Here is a 16,088-nt window from a genome sequence, read left to right as displayed (position 1 = left end):
CTTTTGTATTATCATTCAATTTGCGTATTTTCCGTAATTTCAGTAGTAAGCTGAGATTTTGGATAATTTAATGTTTAAATTTATTATTATTTATATATATATATTATATATATATATATATATATATATATATATATATATATATATATATATATATATTTTTTTTTTAAATTAGCAATGCAATTTTTTACTTATTTATTAGTAGTACTTAATTATTAGTATATTTATGGATAATGTAAGAATTATTTCCTCTATAAAATGCATTATTATTTACTTAATATTTCTTTCAGATATATCTAATAGACATCAAAATTATTTTAAATTATATATATATATATATATATATATATATATATATATATATATATATATATATATATATATATATATATATATATATATAGTTATCCTTAAATAAATTATTTAAACAATTCCATATACAAAAATAATAACTAAACTAAATTCATGCTATAATTAGCAGTGACATATTAGCGCTAATTAGGTACCTCTGTGAGCGGTAATTAAATTGTTTTTATTAAAATATATAACATTTTACAATTGTCATATTATTAATACGTACCTACATATATCATAACATAGGTAAGTAACATATTGTTGGATTATATTGTGTCCTTAATTAGTTGGTTTAAAATAAATGAAATATCAACGGCTAATTGGCTCGGCGTACTTGGATATATACCTATGTAAACAAATATAAAACATAACTATGTTATAATGTTTAATCGAGTTCGTTATTGAAGTAAAATAATATATATGAGGAGCGTAGCATACTATGTAAAATATATGATCCTATCTGGATTAATTTAAAGTGTACCAATAACTTGTTTACACTGTATAAATATAGTGAAACTTTTTTTACACATTGTACACAATATAATATAATAAATATAAAACATATGATCCCAATACTGGGCTTGGTTTTTTTTTATTAAAGGAAAATATTGACTAATAATAACCATGCTGGTTAAGTGGTTTATCCAAACCGTGAGTTTTTCTTCATGTTTTCCTTCTTTTTCTTTCATACGTGATACTTTATAAGATTACGTCTAAAATTTTGAGGTTATGTTAAACTCTGTGACGATTAAAAAATATTTGTTGATAAATTATATGTAAATTATTTGTTGATGGTATTCTTATGGGGTTGAGTAAATTTAATTATTTATTAACTAAGAATATAATACCTTAACTAAAATAAATATATACTTGTAAAATAAATACACAAAAAAAAAATGGAAAAAGGAATAATTAAGATAATAAAAATCCACGTCATAGAATGAGAGACGTTTTGTACTAGAACTTGTAATTCAGAGTTGAAAAAAAAATTGGAAAATAGAAAAAAAAAACAAACATGTGCCCTCTGTATCTACAAGTGATCGCGTTCTAATTTCTCTGGACCACACTCACAGGCGCAATTAAGTCCCGTACACGAGCTGTTAGGGGGAGTGGGGTTGCACGAGTCGCCCCCAACAGGGGGGAGTGGAGAAAAAATGCGCGTGGAACGGGGAGAAAAAGAAAAACGCGAAAAGCGGAAACAAGTTCCCGCGACACGTGACTGGAGGCTTCCCGGAGCGTTACCATGGCAACGGCTAGGGCCGAGCTAGTGCGGCCTGCGTCGATTGCAATTGCTCCTCATTTTTTGCACAGACAAGATTACTTTGGCGCTGTTCTCTCTCGGTGAAAAGTTTAATATACATCCAAGTAGATTTTTTTTTTTTTATATTTTTTTCCTTTTCTTGTAAATTCAATTATCTTTTTCATAAAATGTCGCTTCAGTACAACTGTCGTCGTTACATATAATACAATGTTATTTTATATTTAATATTTTTGTTTATATTAAATAAAAATTAATTATAAATATAAAAAAATAATAACCATAAAATTGTATATTTATTTATTTATTTATATATTACTAGAAATATGACTTGAGCAACTTTGTATATATGTATTTCAAACTATAAATAAATAAAATTACGAACCCTATAATTAAGTAAAATGTACCAGTAAATATTTTATTTTTAATCTCATATATTTTCATTGTTGTTTTATTTTTAATTAAAACAAAATACTAAAAAATAAACTAAAAACACTAAAGTGCATAAAAAAAAAACTGAAATATCTTTCTTATGGAAATATAGTCGTATTGTTATGGTATAGTGTTAATAAACATTAAGCGATGTGTGCCCATATATGTATATGCATGGTACTGGCACGACAAATATTTATTTAAGCACATACGTGCTCCATAAAGGGGACTTCACTGCTTTATACACCTAACATAAAGTGTTTAGCAAAAGTTAAAGAATTTACGTTAAAAACAAACAATTAAGTGTTATCCACTTATATACACACACACACGTGTAGAGAAAACATTGTGTAAGCATACAGATTAATTTCAATAGCGATAAATATATATATAGAAAAAAAAAATGTTTTCCTCTGAATAAACAACTTTCTGTAAAATACTTCCACGTGTATCCCGAAAACGTGGAGTAACCGGAAGCGAACCGGCCTTGAGGGTGCGTGGCAACGGCGGAAGAAAAAGAAAAAATCTATACTTACTAGCACAGTGCAAGGGCGGGGGCGCCCTAGTTGGTACAGTACAAGGGCCGCATACAGCCTCCTACCACCTATTATCATTATTGTTCAAAACGAATACGTATATATATATATATATATATATATATATATATATAACGTTTTTATCAGAATTAATCTCGTGTCGTCCATGTAAACAAATTGCGTACACAAAACATACATTTGAACGTTCATAATTGCAAAGGCTCTTGTGTGAAGTTTGTCTAAATGTTATGTAACAATGCCTTCAAACAATCAGTTGATACCCTTACTACTATTGTAAATTATATATACATACATATATACATACACATATACACATACATATATATACACATACATATATATATACACATACATATATATACACATACATATATATACACATATATATGTATATTAGTATTTCAATGTTTAAATTTCTTCTATTTTGTTTTGACGTTTACCATAGAATATATACATAGTCGGTTGAGACTTTAGACATAGTCTCACTAATCTGTGTTGTACACTTTGAAAATAGAATGATTTCTTACAATTTCTGTTTTTGACTTGATTAAATAAAATAACAATTAATATATTCATATATATAAAAAAATTGTTTATGTATTATATGTGTATTTCTTATGTATTATTATGTATAATTATTTCAGTATGTTACTATAATTATGTCACATATTTTTCACCACATCTGCCCTTCATACGCTTTCTGTTTCTACCTAATGGTTAGCTGGTAGAGAATGCCATATGGCATTAAGCTCGCCACTTGTACAAAAGTTTTATTGTGCAATAAAGAGTAAATAAAATAAATGTAAATATGAGTCGTTTCTTACCTCTTAGCATTAGAATACTATTAGAATACTATTAAATTTAGTATATAAGTACTACATAGGAAGGAGAAAGACAAACTATTTTTAAATCGACTTCAAAAAAGAAGTAGTTTCTTCATTCCATTGTATATTTTTTACGTATATCTACCGATTTCTCCGTCAATGTGGGCCGATTTTTTAAATTATTCTTTCATTTGAAAAAGTATACTCCCGAGGTGGTCCCATTATCACCAAATCGGCTTCAAACAGATTTTGTCCTTTAAACTAAAAATCTAATGTCACTATATTTTTCACTTTATTATTTGTATTTCATCTTTTTTTGATGTCGGTTTATTTTAAAAAAAGTTCGTTTATTACTACGCGCACGAAGTCGCGGATGAAAGCTAGTTATTATTTACCTAAATAAGTAATTTTTTATATGTCGTTTGTGCAAAAACAAATCGCGCGCCTTAAAAATAATAATAGTGGTCAATCTTCGAGTGATGGCAGTCACACGCACACACACACACACACACACACACATTAATGGTAGCGGAATTAAACAAAATAATTCGAATCAAACAACCAGTTATACAGTCAAACAATCAATCATCCTTTTTTGAAGTCGGCTAATAAACCAAATACAACTTGCGGCGTACCGTTTAGTTCACAATATTTACTCATCAGATTGGCATAGATAAGAGACGTTTTTTTAGGTTAACTGTACATATATAGTATAAATAAACAAATACAAGTTTACAGCCATTATAAAATGAGCAAAACAAATGACAGACGTAGGGTAAAAAACACCGCGCTCTTATAAAGAGTACAAATTAATACCCTACCGTCTCTTGTGTACAATGATTCTACTATTTCAACGATTATAAAAAACCGAACTCACGATTTGTGTTACAAAAAGTTGTTGTATTGAAAATTTTAAATGTCAAGAGGTACCTAGGTGTTTTTTTATTTTTTTTTTTTTTTTTACTTAGAATGGCGGACGAGCGACGGCCAACTTGATGGAAAGTGGTAATTGTCATTGACAAACAGAGGCGTAGACAGCATAGAGTACTTTTTTTTTAAATGGATGATAATGGAATGGTAACCCCACCCGCGCTATCGGTATACATTGACGGGGCACCAGTGAAGGATGATAGGTGAGGAGATGAAGTAGGTCAGTTAGCCCATCGTGACGAATTCAACAAGAATTGTTCACGATGGTTTCTAGGGGGAACCACGTGGAGGTCGACCTAATAAGGCATATTGCTAGCAATGGATCACAAAGTACTGTGTCGTCCACGTCGTCATGCGTTGTCATTCATCAAGACTGAAATAATTTGTTTCCACCGACTTCAAAAAAGAACTGTTAAGTTCGATTATACTTTTTTTCATGTTTGCCACCTCATAGCTCCGTCAGCTTTAAAACTGATTTTAAAGATTCTTTTTTTATCTGTAAGGATATTATTTACAGACTGGTCTTACAGATTTTTTTATAAAAATCAATTAAGTAGTTTACTTTTTAGAACAACACTGGTTTTATCATAGTTGAAATCGTTTTTTTTTTTAACTCAATCTTCTGTTACTTCTTATCGGGATAAAAGCTATTCTATCTCTACGAAATTCTATTAAAATAAGTCGAGCGATTTCGGAGATTATCGTGAAGGAATACGGTGGCACGAGTTTTTTATACAACTACCTTTTCCTCCGCTACTTAGTAAACGTGGATTTTAAAAGTGGTAAAACTAATAAATAAAAAAATCACTTCTAGATGGCGTAACAAGAGAATACATATACAAGGAAGACAAATGTGAAAACCGCATTCAATTCGGTGCAGTAGTATTTGCACGGTACCGGAAAAATTGTTTATCAAATGTTAAAGTTCCCAGCGACCACTCTCAGGTATTTATTATTGCATTCTCGTATCGTATGAGTATGTAGTATAATGAGCATTTTTCCTTTTTGTTCGCACAGGAAAATCTATGGTTTATTAATTACCTATGTACAGAACGTTGACTCGTAATTCACGGCGTGTCAAGACTCATACCGCGGTAAAAAACGTACAGTTTGTCCGATATTCAATTTTCAATCGACTTCCTAAAGAAATATGTTCTCAATTCGGTTTTTTTTTAATTTTAATTTGTTAACTCATAACTACAATGCAACAGAACAGATACTGTTCAGGCGCCACGCAAGAGGGCGCTACGTCTGCTCAATGAGGTGGTCGCAAGTTCACGACAGGACTTGTTTCACTGTATCGCCACAGAGTTTCACAGCGCGGTAACAAATTACGCGGAACTGCATTTTTAACGTTTATTAAGTATATAATACAATTGCCATACTTTTTTCCCATTAATGTATTATTTTAATGTTTTTTAGTATTTGGTGAGGAGTGCATTGATAAATCTGTAGAGCTTACCAAAAATATGCATTTATATTACATCCCGGTCACGTGGACAGAATCCAGATAAAAAGCAGTTTTATTATAAATGTCGCGAATTTTTTTTTGTTACATTTTAGCGTCTTAACTTAGCGACTTCTTGGCAGGGAAGGGATTGTTAATGCAGACTACCAGTCCCTTTGCTAGCAATATACCCAGTCAGGTCGACCGCCACGTGGTCCCCCATGGAAACCACTGTGCTGAGTTCTAGATGCATTCACACGATGGGTTAACTGACCTGATACTGTTAGCGCAGGCGGGGTTACCATTCCATTATCATCCATTAAAAAAAACTTAGCGGCTCATCTGATCGTCAAAGAATTTGGGACAGTTAAAAAAACTATAGTAACTTATACAGCTTAGTACAAAAGCTACTTGACTAAAGTCATTTTGAGCTAAGGCAAAGAGTGAGAACGACACGTCATTTGTTAATTTTGGTCCAGTATTCCCAGACATAATAAATAGGTAGCTACATACATCGATACATGTGAATGTGAATGTGAAAAAGACTCTATTTTCCGCGCTTAGCCTCTCATTTGGGCCGTTGTGCGTATGAGTCGTGGCTAGTACAGCCAACCTAGCTCCGCCCAGAAGCGCAGAAGCTTCCTGGGTTCTTCACAGGTCTCACGGAGCGACCTCACCGTTCCGAGGATTTCTAAACGTTGATAGGCCACAGCCTCACATTCCAGGATTACGTGAGCAGCCGTTTCTTCGGCGTCGAAACAGCCTCGACATAGAGGGCAGTCTGTGGCTCCTATTGTGTATAAATGTTTGTTTAATGGACAATGACTCGTTATTGTCCCTATCATTATTTTGAGGTTTTTTCTATCTAGAATACATCGATACATACTAAACAGAAGTAAATAGTACAGTAATAAAAATACCATGCGGACAAAGTCGCGGGTTAATTGTAATTATTACATTATATAATATTGTAGAATATGTAAACATAAAATGCCATCAGTACACACTTGTTCAGTGCAAATTAATCATTATTCACAGTATTTCCTTGTTTTAAAATATTACAGTTGACATTAACACATGCTCACACGGCAGCCAACAAAGTAACCTAGACACATAATACAATGCAATCGCCGCATTCTCATAAAGATTCCTCGACATCAATCTCAGATGCTGATTTATCATTCAAATCGATAGAAGCGACATCAGTTACATTATTGATGTCATTCTTAACGTAATTACCACATATTTATTATTATTATTATTACTGCCCGTGTGGTCCCAGCGTAGAACAGGCCCTTTCCATTCCCGTGGGTGTCGTAAGAGGCCACTAAGGGAGGGCGAGGGATGGGCAGCAGCGTCCCTCTTAAAACATCTCCAAAGTCTAACTGCGGTTGCCAATTCGCCTGCCAAGCGTAGCAACTACTGGCGAAACCCCCCAAGGGAGAAGCTTATGTTCAGCAGTACACAATTAAAGGCTGATATGATGATGATGGGTGATGATATATTCAAATTTGGGAGAACAGAGTGACCACCAGTACATGCTATAAACCAGCATATATATATATATATATATATATATATATATATATATATATATATATATATATATAATTTTCTAACACCGTAAATTGTTATCTATTTATCCGTTATCGTGGTGCATACAGTGATATCATTGCAAAAATATCGGAAATTAAAAAGTAAGTGTAAACATAGACAATAAATATCCGGTTGAATTTACAACTTTTAACCATAACAACCAGGGGAGTTTAAAAATAAATATGACAAATAAATGTGTGGGAATATTTTTTAAATATTTGTCACTCGATTTTGTTTATTACTAATCTTTATCCGCGACTTCATATGACCAGGATAGAAGTAGCCTACAAAACTTTTAAGTTGTGTTCTTGTCAACGTCGTTTATGACACTTTTTCTGCATATCATTAATTTTATACGAAATACTTTTGTTACAAGTCCTTCTTATATAATAAAAAATTGCCGTGTGGTCTCAGCATAGAATGGGCACACACCTTCCTTTCCCGTGAGTGTCGTAAGAGGCAACTAAGGGGACTTAATTATCGAAGGATGCGAAGCAGCGTCCCTCTTAAATATCGTAAGAGGCGACTAAGGGGATTTAATTGTCAAAGGATGCGAAGCAGCGCCCCCCTTAAATATTGTAAGAGGCGACTAAGGAGACTTAATTGTCGAAGGATGCGAAGCAGCGCCCCTCTTAAAATATGATCAAAGCCTAACTTCGGTTGCCAACCCGCGTACCAAGCGTGGCAACTACTGACAAAACCCCATATATGAGGGAGGGCTATTTCAGCAATGGATGGACAATTAACGGCTGATATAATAAAAATATTGTTAAATTGAATTTAGGAAAGAATCGAAATAATCCCAAATGAAATTGTCTACACTTATCGGCAAATACGATTATTAATTGTCATAAATACTTAAGTAACGTATACTAAAGTAATAAAGTGGAAAATATTGTTTGTTTTTTTTTTATGGTTTGCGGTGCAATATTTAAGGCATCCCGTACTCGCTATTGGATACGGGTGACAGAATGCCTATACAAGAGGGTACATGGTGGACGCAATTTAGACGCAATATTTGAGGAGCACTACGGCCGGATACTGCAACAAAAAAAAAAGAGTATGTGGTCGGCCCCCGAACTGGCGACCTCTGCTGTCTACCGGTCTCCAGTTCGAGGGTTGTTTGAAAGCGCTAATCTCTATATCAAACCATCGAACAGCCGGATTTCAAGATTCATTTTTACATTTAATAGCTCATTTCTTATAGGCCATTCAACATTACGATCCGACAACGGACGAAGCCGCGTTAAATGTAGTATTTTATAACAGTCGTGTGCCAATTACAAGAAAAATAACATATAAATCTGATTACATATATATGTTTCAGCGCTTACTCGTAATCCATTACTATTATTCTAAATACGAAAGTAAGTTTGTTTGTTTGTTACGCCTAAAATACTGAATAGATTATGATAAATTTTGGTATAGAGATAGATGGGACCTTGGAGATTATAGGCTGCTTTCTCTCCCAATTAGTGAACATATCTTGGTCACGCAGACGTAGTCGTGGGTAAAAGCTAGTCATATATAAAATGTATACTTTCTGTTAAAGCAAGTACATAATTTAAATAATCAAAAACAATCTAAAATAATCATAATAATTAATATACATCCACTAAATGAATAGAAAAATTCAGTGCCTGCAAAATTATTTATCATTAGTGACGTATAATTAATCTATATACGTTATTTTATCCTACAGTAACGGGAGATAGTGGGAAGAAGCTACATCTATCCCTCAGGGACTTGACTTATAAGACCAAGGCGTTTGAGCAAATTGTTTACCGAGAAAATTTTTTCAGAACTGTAATCAATGCAATATTATAATCCATTACTTAACTACCTTCATAATTTTATAAACTCCGAAGGCTATCTGAAAAAAACTTAGGTTGGCCTTCATTGACCACTTTTTACACAACGTTTTCTGTGCCTACAAGCTACAAGTTTGTTGCGATTGTAAATAAAATAATACTTCTTAATGACAACAATAAGATTGTTCACATACGTTAATAATATTCAAATTAAATGGATTACTTCATCATGAAGTTGGAAAAATTCAACCCTCGGTCATTCTTGGTCAGACAGATATTTACACGACAAACGTTTACAAATAAATACAGATGCTATAGTATTTTACAAGATTTATACTAATGACATAGACGGCCAACAATGGCAAACAAATAAGTACAATATTGGCTATGTATATACCTTTGTCTTACCTATTTCTACTTTCAAAAAACTTACTGGTAAATCTTCATGATACAAAACACAGTAGCAAGAGTGATTCCTCTAATATAGCAAATATTTTTAATAATCATGTACCATCAAAGGATCAAATTTTGCTGTTTGTCTTAAAGGACTAGGTTTTGGACCCAAATTTAACATATTCTTTCCAATTACATGTTTGCTCGCTGCAACTGCAATTTTCGGTACTTCATAGTAAATAAACAACTAGGAAAATACTAGGTTTAATTACACTGAACCATCTAAATTGTCGTTACATACAATCCAATTCCATAGAGCGTATCTAATATTCATTGAAATTACTGTAAAAAAGATTTTAAACCAAGACACGAGACGAATACATTGTTTCAACACGATTCAATTAAATCTTTATTACAACCAATCATAAAGGTCATATTGAAATGAAATTGTAGCGCTTGTACAGAACTTGTCGCGTTATCACGAACAAGCTTAAATGAAGACAATGTATTAGCATTTTGAACTTTATGTTTAATAAAAATAAAGACTATCAATGGATTAAATAATAAAATTGTAGCATCACAGTGTGAAGCATTAACCAAGGTCGTAGTCAAAACAGTTAAGCAAGGTTAAGGTGATAAAAAGCAAGTTATTATAGTTGACGGATCACAATTAGCATTTTGGGACTTGGTTAGGGCTGGAGTGGGAGCTGACGATTTTCATTTGTTTAGAGCAAGTCATTTTGAATTGTAAATGGTTGAAGAGCAAGTGAAGTCACTGACTTGTAATTAATGAAATTCGTTTATTTAAATTTTTACGATACAACTGAGTTAGTACGATTTTGTTGTAATTAAGTATGGGGATACCTTGAACTGGAGTTTTCTATTATTATATTATAAACCGCCTCGTGATAAGATAAATTGAATGACTAATATTTATAAAGACATCAGACTATGTTTCGGTGACTCTGATACGATATCGGTAGAATTCAAATACCGATCTATCTATTAGTAAGATCGTATAATATATTTTTGTATATCTTTATAAACGAGTATAAAATAATTCGTGTTGCCAAAGTATAATTTAATTCTGTACTAAGAATATATTTTTTTTTTATAAAAACAATTTGTTTTAACAACTGTCTAGAAAGTCCAGTTCAGATTGTTTTGGTGTTTAGCCGAGAAGCGAGTAATTTAGCAAATAAATACGAATAAATATCAACAACATTTTTATCAACTTTGATCAAATGCGTAGTTCTTTTTAATAAATTATTTAAATGAGTATAAGGCAAATAAGGGTTTTGGATCTTAAAACTTGTTATTGAGTTTGATCGACAAAATTTTTGTAATTTTATAACGGAAAATTATGTTTTATGAATTGGTGCTTGCTATCTAGCCATATATATTTTCGAATATTTACTGATATTTTACTGAAAAGCAGTACTTTTAGAAAAATACCCGACTACTTTTGCTCACATCACATAAATGCATCAGGAAATTCTAAGATCCGAGTATTATTTATAATTTTATACTAGATATTCTATTCGCGGTACCGTAGCATGACTTAGGTATATGACAAGACGGCTACTATTTTGCATTATTTCCCTTATATCTTCACAAATGTAAATATTACAGCCACACCTAATTAATTTAAAGTTAGACTGATCTTAGAAAAATTTATATAAAATCCTAAAAGCCGAAACAAAAAATGCACGCAGTTCGATGCACTTTTATGTACAACTGTTTTTAATTAACAATATTATCTTTCATTCTACATTCTTTTCTCTTAGCAAACCATTTTTTACTTAGATATCTTTATCAGTATCGAACAAAACACATTAAATTTTAAATTTACTTACTTACAGTGACGATAATTGAATTTAAATCGTACGTTAATACGTAAACTATTTTATTTAAAATAAAGGCCACATAATTGACTCATTAAAGATCGATTCAATAAGATGAAGCTAATTAAGGTATTAAATTGGACAAATATAATAAAGTGTAATTCAAACAATTCCTACGGCACAAGATATAAAGTTTATATTCAAGACAGAAAGTTGGGAAAATAACAAAAGTTAACTTTTTCGATTCCAAGCAACTTTCCGTATATTTGAATTGAATATTAGAATCACGGAGTGATAATAAAACAAAAACGCAGTCGAAAAGTTTAAAAACATAATTGATTGTTATAATCTGCACATTTTTTAATCGATCCATAACATCACGAAATGAATCATACAAATAACACATAGAAACTAGATAGGTATGCAATTAAAATCCTGTTTTCCGATTCATTTCCAGTATTGCAATAGAATTAGCAGCCGTCTGCCCATCGGCTTCGCTGCAATTATATTGATTGTCCGTCGTTACTGTACGCCAAGACCTGTTTGATTATACTCAAGGATGCCCAGTGTAATTAGAAATGAATAACAAATAGATACAATAATGACACCTGACCCCTAGATTTTATCTGATTAAACCAGTGATTATGCAATAAAATATATAGGATTCTCTTTAGTTACAATAGCCGCAAACAAATCAACGACTGCTGTATACAAATCCTTTGAAGCAGGTTTATGTCTCTTACGATCATGTCAATCACTGCCATACAATGGTTGCTGCTATTGAAGTATCGTATAGTTGTGCTGTAAAACAGTTTATTATGAACGTGCGCTGTTCCACGTGCCTGCGACGTGATAAATAATGTATGAGTTGTTATATTATATGATGATATATATTATGGTTAGCAAATGGTTCAGTCACGACGTCTCGTTTTTTGCACCGAGTCAAGGCTGAATCTATTGTATAACAAAACAAACAAACACTCACCTGAACTTGCCCAATGAATGGTCCTCCCATTTGATTATAGCTGGACAGTATTTAGGATCAAATAGAAGATTCCTCAGGAACTCCGGAACGGAGACGCTTCGAGGGCGTTTGCAAACTTTTCGCCCGCTTCCTTTTGGCCTTCCTGGTGGTCTCTTGAATCTTTGTTTACGTTTGTCATCCTCATCACTAGATTTGCTTCCATCACTCCCGTAATACAAGGGAGAGCCCGTGTCTGACCCGCGGAATACTTCTTCAGCGTCGTCGCTGTCACAAGGGGGCTGCAGAAGGCTGCTGTCGTTGGGTCTGTAATCTGACGGATATCTGTTCTTATGGTCCAATGTATCTAGGTCGAGCATTGTTTGCATCGAATCCGGGTGAGGGTATAAATCAGTCTCTCCATATCTAAATACTGCAGACTCTTCGTTCAACCTGTATTGGAGTTTCTCATAAATCATATCCCCTATCCGTCTACTGGCAGAGGAGTCCACGCTCGGCATCATCATTCTCGCAACGATATCCTCCCTTCTCAGTCCTTTGAGTTCCATACCCGAAATCCTGAAATTGTGTGATGGTACATCATACTCGTTGATTCCGAATAACTGAATAGTCTCAATGAACCAGGAGAGCGAGTCATCTTCGGTCCAATCACTGATGATTTTGTGTTTCCAGTCATCCCGGTGGTAATCTTGAGTGGTAGCAGTCAGGTTAGTGTAAACAGAACCAATTGTGTCGTACTCAGGATCAGGGTATGACTCGTGGATTGTAGCATTGGTGTAGTAGTTACTGTAAATGATCGGCATTCCCTTTTTGAAGACTCCGAATTCGTCGAGCCTCACGTGTTCCGGGGAAGTGGATGGTAGGTAGAGGTTGCACATGTTTTGATCGTAACCGCGCGGATGATCAATCATGGCTGCGTGCGTCGCGGCCGACAGTTCGCGGCGTAATGGGCGGCAAGCGGCGATCGCTCTTTATGAGACCTAGTATGCACGCGACTCTTCTATTTGTTTACGCGATACGTCCTACTACTGATACTGTGTTGTCGAGTTAGATAATATATATCTAGATATAATGGAAGGTGCGGTGTACAGCGATTGTGCTGTGACGCTGTACGAACGACTTGACGTGTGACGTAGTTCGAACGATATAAAGTTTATATTTAAGAAAACTGTACTAAATATGTTTTATTATTTACTAATGACATTTATAATTAGTTACCCAAATTGATAAATGATTAATTTTAGTTGATAATTGGGATTTTCTCTTAATTGTTAAAATGATCAGAGATGATTGTTGTGTTGTAATTTTTAATATTATGTAATACCACTTTATACAATAAATAAATGTAGGTTGGCTGGAAGAGATCTCTTTCAGAGATAAATCCTCCCTTGCTAACAAGTTGTTAAACTAATCGTCGCATATATTGTTTAAGTGCAATAAAGAAATATATATATATATATATATATATATATAATGTATAAATATTTGCGACTAGCTAAACTTAATATTTTTAAATTAAAGTTAAATATATAATTTATCATTCTATATGTTTGGAATCAAATGAGAAATGTTTGATTCAGGTCAATAACTTGCAAAACATTTGATACTTACACCATATTCACAATTCCCACATCACACTCCCCAACACAAAGAAAGTGGTAACTATGGCCGTCTATACATATGTATGTATGATTTGGGCAGGTGAGATAAAAAATAGTTCAGTCAACTGAGCAAGTAAAATAAAACGCCCCCAGCTCAGTTAATTGAACTGGACAACTGACGTGTATAATAGAAATAGAAATAATTAATAATAAATAATAAATATAATAAATTATAGAAAAATTATAATAAATTATAAAAAAATATTTTAAAATTAATTTTTTTTTTTTTAATTATAGATAATAAATTAGAAAGCGCATTCAAGTATTGATGTTGACAATGAGTTAATATCATGTTTTATTTATTTATCATTAATGCTTTTGATTTTAACCATTTATATATTATAAAATATTATATATAGGGGAAAAGGGATTGTTAGCAATGGAGTTTGACAGCCCCATTGCTAGCAATATGCCTTATTAGGTCAACCTCCACGCGGTTCCCCCTGGAAACCATCGTGAACAATTCTTGTTGAATTCGTCACGATGAGCTAACTGGCCTGCTTTCATCGTCACATATCATCCCTCACTGGTGCCCCACCAGCGTATACCGATAGCGCAGGCGAAGTTACCATTTCATTATCACCTATTAAAAAAAACTAGCCATTTCTCGTGGTATTGCCCGCTTCTATGTAGTTCCCGTACATCATTTCCATTATGACCTCTTTATGAATACCTTCATAAACTCGGCCAATTCAACTGATTCGGTTATTTTATAATATTTTATATGTGATTATTTAAATTGATATAACTCTTTTATTTATGAATCGATTGAAATAAAACAAACACTCAATGTTAAGTGGAGCAAACCGCAACGCATTAGTGCAAACCGCGTTCAAATCAGTTAAACCGTTTCTGAGATTAGCGCGCACAAACATACACAACAGACAAAAATTCAAAAAATCATTGTTTTGGGTTCTATTTCGTTCATGAAGCCCCCGTATAATAAGTTGTTCTTATATATACGTATCTTCCATGTACAGACAGCGATCAGTTACGATTTTATTATATGTATTGATTATCATTGATACTTTTGATAGATAAATAGATAGATATATGGCGTGAATTTACAGGGTACGGAGAAATAACACCTGAGTCCTCAGGAATGGCAACGTATGGGGGGTATCATGGGCGAAACAGTATACTCTGTTATGTGCATGGTACTGCTCATGTCTATAGGCGACGGTTACCACTTTCCATCAGGTGGGCCGTCAGCTTGTTTGCCATTCTAAGTTGTGTAAAAAGATAGATAATCTTCATTACCACTCATAATGTTTAAAAAAATCAACAATAAAAAGAAAAAAATAATTTATTTTGCTAGTAAAAGAAGTCAATTATCATACTGTATTATAATGACTTATATATATATATATATATATATAAGAGGAATAATTATAAACAATTTGGTCGGAAGCACGATGAAAATTTCTGTTAGTTCTAAATATATATATATATATATATATATATATATATATATATATATATATATATATATATATATATATATATATATATATATATATATATATATATATATATATATATATATATATAGGAGATAGGTATAATGAGTAGGGTAATATTTATATTATTACACGTATCACATCTCCATATTTAAAACTAACAGAAATTTTCATCGTGCCTGCGACCAGATGGTCCTAATTGTCGTTACTCCTCTCCATTCAAAGGTTGCCTGGAAGAGATCGCTCTAAGCGATAAGATCTCCTATTGTTTTCTCTTCTCTGTCTGGACATTTTAGTAAGTATGACTTACCAAGACTTCCAACCACGACATAACCGTTACGTTAATAATACCCATTATTGATCAACTATATTCTTCTCCATTCCAAATAATACGACGTGTATTCCTTGCTACTAAATAACTCATACAGTTAAATTTAGAACCTTCTTTTTTTATACAACTTAGAATGGCAAACAAGCTGACGGCCCACCTGATGAATAACAGAGTATACTGTTTCGCCCGTGATACCTCCCATGCGTTG

At 32.8% G+C, this 16,088-nt stretch overlaps 1 protein-coding gene across 1 annotated transcript in view; it reads right to left on the bottom strand.

Annotated features, from left to right (window-relative positions):
- Positions 1-13,434, bottom strand: part of LOC113512785 (ETS homologous factor-like) — a 42,978-nt gene extending 29,544 nt beyond the window's left edge. Inside the window, exon 1 of the mRNA XM_026896704.3 lies at positions 12,432-13,434. Coding sequence (XP_026752505.2) covers positions 12,432-13,339 — 908 coding nt within the window. The 5' untranslated portion in view covers positions 13,340-13,434. The remainder of the gene's footprint in view (positions 1-12,431) is intronic.
- Positions 13,435-16,088: the final 2,654 nt, after the last annotated feature.

Source organism: Galleria mellonella, unplaced genomic scaffold (assembly GCF_026898425.1).
Source record: "Galleria mellonella isolate WM207_F2 unplaced genomic scaffold, CSIRO_AGI_GalMel_v1 utg116, whole genome shotgun sequence".
Lineage (NCBI taxonomy): Eukaryota > Metazoa > Arthropoda > Insecta > Lepidoptera > Pyralidae > Galleria > Galleria mellonella.
Note: the sequence above shows the minus strand (reverse complement) of the source record. Positions and strands in the feature narration are given on the sequence as shown.